Source organism: Vulpes lagopus, chromosome 7 (assembly GCF_018345385.1).
Source record: "Vulpes lagopus strain Blue_001 chromosome 7, ASM1834538v1, whole genome shotgun sequence".
In the NCBI taxonomy this organism is placed as follows: Eukaryota; Metazoa; Chordata; class Mammalia; order Carnivora; family Canidae; genus Vulpes; species Vulpes lagopus.
This window is the reverse complement of record NC_054830.1, coordinates 80,630,303-80,637,464: the sequence shown is the minus strand read 5'-3', so window position 1 is coordinate 80,637,464 and position 7,162 is coordinate 80,630,303. Positions and strand designations below refer to the sequence as shown.

Below are 7,162 nucleotides of genomic sequence, written 5' to 3'. Positions count from 1 at the left end.
ATGAAGCCTTATACTTAGGTCAAGCTTTTTCCATTTTCTTCTAGTGCTATTCTAGGCAGGAGTAACAACAAGGTCTGGAAGGGCCTATACATGCCCCAGCCAGGTCAGCAGTAGAATCTACCTGATGCAGCCTCAGCTTGGATTCTTTGCTTGTTAACAGCCTTGACCAAATCTGTGGCCATAGTTCTCTGAGGCTCAGACACTTGTATCTTATAGGCTTATTCTTTTCAGCAAAAGTGCTTTTGGAAATTTGAGTTTGGCCAGGAACTGGATTTGTTCAAATACCATGAGCAGTTAGGAAGAACGGAGTGTCCCTGGTAGCCACAAAGAGCAGTGGCAGCTGCTGTCCTAGCAGTAGAATGATGACACTTGGTGAGGTGTAGGCGCTGGCCAGTGAGCTAGGGGACAACAGGAATAGGACTTCTCGGCTTCCCAGCTCTGGTGACTTTGGGGATCTGGGTGCAAGGAGGAGGAAGGGGTTGCAGGGGGCAGATTGCCATCATGAGCCCCCACTCCATTTCTGAGCCAGATGACCTTGGTGACAGAACTGAATCCCAGTCTCTCCTCCGCATTCCCTTTCCCCAAGAGGACTCTCCCATCTCCTCACAAAGCCAGGCAGAGGTCGCAGGCGGAATCACCTTTATTGGAGCATGACCTGTTTGGGGCTTACAACCCCGCGGCCCCCACAGGTAGTTGGGGGTTGGGGTAGACAGTATCAAAAAAAAGAGGAGTAGAGCCAAGGCTGTGGGGACTGGCTGGAAGCTGCTGGCAGGGTGCAGCGGGCAGGAGCCCTGGCAGGTTCAGACTGAGGTACAGCAGCATTAATAATACTCTTGGAGCGTTAATACTCTAGGGAGGGGCAGGCACTTAGGGGGCCCTAGGGCATGAAGGCACTTGGAGTCAGGGAGGGGACAGGGGATGTGCAGCGGGACTGGGGAGGACCAGGCCCAGGGTTTGGCAGGCACTTTGGGGAGTGCTGGGGTTGGGCGGCTTGGGCCCGACAGCCCAGAAGGCTTTGGTAGTGGCAGGCACAGTCTCTGGGCTGGGTCTGCATTAAATAGAAGTGGCTGCCCTAGTGCTCATCCCGAAGCTCTGAAGGCAGGAACTTGTACTGCTGTTGCCGAATCTGTGCCAGCTTCTTCCGCGCCTCTTCCAGCTCTCGTTCCTTCCGAAGCATCTCTTCCTGTGCAGCAATGATCTGAGGGATGGAGATCCGGGACTCAGTTTAGCGAGTACATGCTTGGGGTACAGGGTCACGGGGCCAGTGCAGGCAGTGTGACTGTCCTGCTGACAATGTCCTTTAGAGCGTCTGGGGCAAAGCTCACCTGGGCAATGCCCCCAACCATTTTCTCCTTCACTACCACTGTCTCGTTCTCTTGGTCTTCAAAGGCTGCAGCCTTCTGTGCTGCCTTCACCAGGTTATCCGAGGCTCGCTTCACTGCATTGCCAGCAGCCTGGGCAGAGAGAAGGCAGTGGGAGGCAGGGAACTCAGCTGAGAGAGTCTCTCTACCCCCTCACAGAAAAACACGTCTTGGTGGTAACGGCTTATTTATTTATTTAAAAATATTTTATTTACTCATTCATGACAAACACAGAGAAGCAGAGACATAGGCAGAGGGAGAGGCATGCTCCCTATAGAGAGCCTGATGTGGGATTCGATCCCAGGACCCCGGAATCAAGACCTAAGCCAAAGGCAGATGCTCACCACTGAGCCACCCAGGTGCCCCGGGGGTAACGGTTTAAAAAAGCAGCATAGCCCAAGATACAGTGGGACCATCAGGGTTCCTCACCTGAAGTCGTTTCATTGCCTCAGAGTCCTGGTCAGCCTTGACCTTGCAGGCGACAAGGAGCTGGGCTGTGGAGGCAGCCACCTGCTTGGCTGATGAGATAAGCTTCTCCTGGCTGGCATGGCCTTGTACAGCTGCATTGGCGGCTTCACACAAATTGTTGGTGGCTGCAGCCACCATCCGGGCCTAAAGTGAGGAGGCTTAGATTAGAATATGCCTCTTGCCCTGGTCTTTCCCCTCTCCTGCCTTCACAGACCTCCCTGTGAGAGACCTAGTGGGGATTGTGTACTCACAGCAGAAATGAGGCCTTGGGACCACTGCCCATCATCCAGTGCATTGGCTGGAATGGCGCCCACCTGTGGATGAAGGGGGAAGCCTACTCAAGACCTGCGCTCTCTATGGGTGGGTAAAAGCCCCCCGCCCCCCATCAATTTGAGTGTGGACAGCAAAGCTGCTGCTGTTCCCATTCCTCGTATCTGAGTGCGTACCTTCCCTTGGGCCACTAGTTCCCTCTGGGCAGCTGACGCTGCCTTTACCAGGGCGCTGGTGGCCGCCGCGATGGACTTGGCAGCCTCCAGTATCTGCTCCTCAAAGTTTAAGGACTCATCTGCCTCCTACAACAGACAAAGGTTGCAGAGAGATAAGCAAAGTGAAGGTGGGGATAATCTGCCAGTAGGCGGGGCGGGAAGAGGGACTCAGAGGCCTGACCTTGGGTTTGGCCCGAGGCTTCAGCTGCTCCAGCTTTTTGGCTGCGGCCTCTATGGCGGCTGCAGCTCCCAGGAGTTCGTTCTCAGCGATGACCGTGGGGTCCTCTGGGTCCACCCATTCTGTTCCTGGTGGGGCAAATGGAGGAAGAAAAGGACTAAGGCAGAGCAGGGAGGTCAGGAGCACTGGGGAGCATGGTTAGTGTCCCCAGCACCTGGCACCTGTGGGGACTATGAGCAGAGGGCGGCTCAAAGCAGCCCAACCAGGAGGCAGAGCTGTCCCCATGAAAAAGGCTGCCCTTCCTTCCTGCCCCCGGTCATCCCTCACCCTTCATGGCCTCAGCAGCCTGGATGAGCTCAGTGACCGAACCAGCCACACGCTTGGAGTGTCCTGTCAATTGCTGCTTCAGCTCTGGGCTTGGCTTCTGCAGGGTCTGGGGAAGAAAGAGGGCAGGGAGCAAAAGTATCAGATTTCAGCTTCTGCCAGAGCTCAGACACAGGGCCGACCGTGACCCCTGCCCCCTTCAGAGACCGCTCCACACCACAGCCCTCAAACCCCATGCCCTCTGTGCAGGTGCGCTCTGGGCACCATACCACACACGTGGTGGAGACAGTGGGGCGGGCCGTGTCGTGTGTCACTCACCGGCTGGCAAGGAGCAAGGAGAATGATGAAATGAGAAGAAAGAAGAGACATCGAAGGTAAAGAAGGGAGTGGTCAGGTGGGAAGAGAGGAGAAAAGAGAAATGAAGAGGAAGACGTGAGCGGGAAAATCAAAGATGCTAAGAATGATGGGGCCCCAGTGGAAGGGAGGCTTGGGAATGAGAACAGATTTGGGAAATAGAAGGTGGGGTGGGGAGGCATTCTGAACAAACAAATTGACAGTTGGGTGTGAAGCACACAGGGAGGAGACCTCATTCAGGGGGGCTGGTACGGGGAGCAGACAACGCCCGCCTTCCTTACCAGCAGCACATGGTCCAGCAGCTCCAGGTAGCCATTGGCACACTCCCGGCCATAGTGCAAGGCTCGAAGCCGCACATCAGGGGCCACTTCTGGGTGGTAAGCTGCTTCCTGTCCCAGAAAGTTAGCATTAGGATCCCAATGAGCTCCAGGACTCCCAAGACCCTGCGCTTTCTCCCCTCCCGTGGCCTGCCCCAAAGCAGCCATACCACCTCGGATTCCGCTTCACTATCAGGGTTCTTACCTTGCAAGCGCGAAGCATATCTGCGATAGCACGACGACTAAGATTAGCTGTGGCGATGACGTCCTCTTGGCGACAGGAGTTGCCAGCAGCAACAGCCTTGGCTGTTGCCATGGTGATACCCTTGGTCATGCGAATAAAATCTTCTGGGGTAGAGGTCTTAGCAGGTGGCTCTGGGGAACAGAAGACCTGTTGGGGGTTGAACAAGAAGAAAAATTGTACAGTGAGTGAGACTCAAGACAGTGTAGCACTCTGCTGGTATAATCTGATCCATTCACCCACATGCTCAATAAGGGGCATTCATCAAGTATTCATTGTGGGTCAGGACCCTGAAGGAGTTCACAGATCACAGCTAACATAAGGCTGCTGGCCACTTCTGACCGAAGCGACGGGGGAGAGTTTATTTGTTTCAAATTTAAGAAGAACCTCTGAGCTGGGCTTTTATTCCTAAACTATAGAGAGGCCTTGAAGGGATGAGTAGTAGAGGTGAGGCAAGGGGCTGGGTCTAAAAGATCTAGATAACAGGAAGGCATTTTAGGTAAACAGGAGGCCATGGATAGCTGGGATGTCAAGGGAGACAGTACCAAGAAATGTTCTAGAATTACAGAGATAGTGGAGCAAAAGGTTGATGGGGCCTTCCTTGAGGATCAAACCAAGAAACTTAGAATTTTTTTTTTAAAGAATTTTTAAAATTTATTTATTCATGAGAGACACACACAGAGAGAGGCAGAGACAGGCAGAGGGAGAAGCAGGCTCCATGCGGGGAGCCTGATGTGGGACTCGATCCCGGGTCTCCAGGATCACACCCCGGGCTTCAGGCGGTGCCAAACCGCTGTGCCACTGGGGCTGCCCGAAACTTAGAATTTTATATAATACGTAAGTCATAAAAATATTTTGACATATGTGTTCATCCAGCAAATTAAAAATCAGCAGGTGGTAGATTCTGTGTGAGGTGCTAGGGATGCAATGGGGCACGAAGGAGACAAGGCCCATGTTCTTGTGGAGTTTACGCTATCATTTTTTAAAAAAAGATTTTATTTATTTATTCATGAAAGCCACAAAAAGAGAGGCAGAGACATAGAGGGGGAAGCAGGCTCCATGCAGGGAGTCCAATGTGGGACTCGATCCCGAGATTCCAGGATCATGCCCTGGGCCAAAGGCAACGCGCGCTAAGCCACCCAGGTGTCCCTAAACTATCATTTTGGACACAGACTATAAGTAGGTAAACAAATAGAAAAATAAAATACTGACTGGGCTGTCCAGGAAATAAAGCAGGTGCTGTGCTGAGAAATAAAAATGAGGTCCTTTCTCCGGTAGGTAGCCAGGGAAGCCTCTTGAAGGAGAGAGCCTTTTTTTTTTTAAAGATTCAAAAAAATTTTTTTTAAAGTAATCTCTTCACCCAAAGTAGAGCTCGACCTCACAGACCTGAGATCAAGTGTTGCATGCTCCACCGACTGAGCCAGTCAGGCACCCCTGAGGAGAGGACGTTTAAGCTGCAACCTGAAGGACTAGAAGGAGCCAGATATTCAGGAAGCTGAAATAGAGCAAGTGCAAGGAGCAGCAGCAGGAGGGGCCAGCATATATTGGGGCTGGGACTGCGGGAGGGGGGAGAGCAGGACAAGAGGGGATGGGGGGAGGCCGTGCGGCTGGAAAGTGATGGTAATAAGTGTGGATTTTACCACAGACACCAGGGTACTAAAGGTTTCAAGCAGCAAAGTGACATAACCTCATTTACATTCTCTGGCCCCTGCATACAGAGAGTGCATTGGGGTGATGACTGAAGAGGCAGTGCAGATGGAGCATAGTATGGCATACATATACCGCACGACTGGTGATGGTTTGGACCAGGTGGAGGTGGGAGAGAGGGGCAAAGAGAAAATGAGATACACTCAAAGGAAGTGCTGACAAGTCTTAGTGATGCACTTAGATGTGGGAATGAGAGAAAAATGGACATTATAGCTGCATTCTTGGCTTTAGGATCTGAGTTATTAAAAGGTACCACTGAAAGGGATGGGAAAGAGGAGGGAACGGTCAGGTTTAGGAGGTAGAAGGTTAAGAGTTTCAGTTTGGGCATCGCCAAAGACAGTAATAGAAAGGTGAATTCAGAAATGAGCAGGATAAGAAGGAGATGAGAATGACAGCAACTGAAGGAGAGGAGAGGAGGAGGGAAGGGGAGGGGAAGCAGTAGCCCCTAGGAAGTCACAGGTGATTTAGGGGAAACCTGCATGACTGGAAGTGGCTACTGGTGTAAGAGGAAGTGTCTGATGGCCAGAAGCTGGAGGGCCTGGCATCTTGGTGGTCTGTCAAACAGGCGGTTGAGGATGACTAAACTTAGAATTGAAGTCAACTTGCTAGAGAATGACCATGGAACCAGTTAAGCTTGTCAGAGAAAAGGATAGAGAAAGCAGGTGATCTGTACCAGTTTGGGCTAGCCTCCGCATTTACCAGGCTGGAGGTGGCTCCATGACACCATAGAAGAGGTGCTGAAGAAGGAAGACAAGAGTCAGGAGGGCCAAAGAAGAAAAAATTCCAGAAAAACTTGTTAGCAAAGTAGAATGCTTTAGAAATGTCTGAAAAATATGAAGACCAAGAGGGTGGGAGGAGGCAGTTGTCAAGTGCTAAGAAGTAGGGGAGGAGGGGAAAGACACCAGCATAGTTCACTTACAAAGTCTGGCAGTGAGCAAGGACAATGCGTGTGACTGTTAACACTTCTATGAATATTTGTGAAAGTCAGGTTCACAATCTGTCACCATCCCTCTCCAACCCAAGTCCCTGGTGCCCCAGACTCTTGCTCACCGCCAGCTCCTGCCGTATGTGTTCTGTGGTTGCCTCCAGGGCCCGTGTGCCTTTGGTAGCCTCATCTTCCACGGCTTTCACAGTCTTAAGCAGTGATGTCACATTGGTCACCATCACCTGAGGGCATCAGAGGAGTTGGAGAGAGGGTCATGTTGAGGAACAGGGGGAAGCGCACCAATCTTCCCCTCTCCTGATGTCGCTCTCATTCCCTCTGACCTTGGCAGAGTTCTTGAGCTGCCACACAGCAGGGTCGTCCCCAACTTTGCCAGCTGCAGCCTTTGTGGCGCTGATGAGGTCTCCCAGGGCTTTGGCCACATCTTTCACTGCATTGATCAGCACTACCTGCATCAGGGAGCAGAGGCTCTGGTCCGTGAGAGGGAAAAGGGGGAACAGGCAGTGAGTGGTTCTGGCCAGAAGTGGGGGTGTCAGGTGGATACCTGTGTCTCGGGGTCCTCAGCTCCCAGGCTGGCTGCACCCAGCTTGACCACGTCAGCAAGCCGTGTGATGGTGGCCACGGAGGACTGGGCAGCCTGTGCTAACTTCTCCTGGCTCCCGGCTGCGTTCTGCACCAGGACTTTGGTGTCTTCCACCAGCACCTTTGCCGTCTTCAGGATGCCCTCCCTGAGGGAGGCCCAGCTTAGTCAGCCCCTCCCAGGCCTTCCCCCAAGCCCTGCAGT

The 7,162-nt window shown here is 52.6% G+C and overlaps 1 protein-coding gene across 7 annotated transcripts in view; it reads right to left on the bottom strand.

Annotated features, from left to right (window-relative positions):
• Positions 1 to 622: 622 nt before the first annotated feature.
• The window catches only part of TLN1 (talin 1), a 32,640-nt gene continuing 26,100 nt past the window's right edge, over positions 623 to 7,162 (bottom strand). For 5 of the 7 annotated variants that reach the window (XM_041760812.1, XM_041760817.1, XM_041760813.1 and 2 more), the window contains 13 exons: positions 6,923 to 7,106; positions 6,702 to 6,827; positions 6,486 to 6,602; positions 3,693 to 3,878; positions 3,452 to 3,559; positions 3,135 to 3,137; positions 2,820 to 2,925; positions 2,496 to 2,620; positions 2,276 to 2,401; positions 2,081 to 2,143; positions 1,791 to 1,973; positions 1,326 to 1,454; positions 623 to 1,198 (listed from right to left, as the gene is read on the bottom strand). In XM_041760812.1, the coding sequence (XP_041616746.1) occupies positions 1,073 to 1,198; positions 1,326 to 1,454; positions 1,791 to 1,973; positions 2,081 to 2,143; positions 2,276 to 2,401; positions 2,496 to 2,620; positions 2,820 to 2,925; positions 3,135 to 3,137; positions 3,452 to 3,559; positions 3,693 to 3,878; positions 6,486 to 6,602; positions 6,702 to 6,827; positions 6,923 to 7,106 (1,582 nt within the window). In that variant the 3' untranslated portion in view covers positions 623 to 1,072. The remainder of the gene's footprint in view (positions 1,199 to 1,325; positions 1,455 to 1,790; positions 1,974 to 2,080; positions 2,144 to 2,275; positions 2,402 to 2,495; positions 2,621 to 2,819; positions 2,926 to 3,134; positions 3,138 to 3,451; positions 3,560 to 3,692; positions 3,879 to 6,485; positions 6,603 to 6,701; positions 6,828 to 6,922; positions 7,107 to 7,162) is intronic. The other 2 variants (XM_041760816.1, XM_041760818.1) reach the window with 1 other exon arrangement.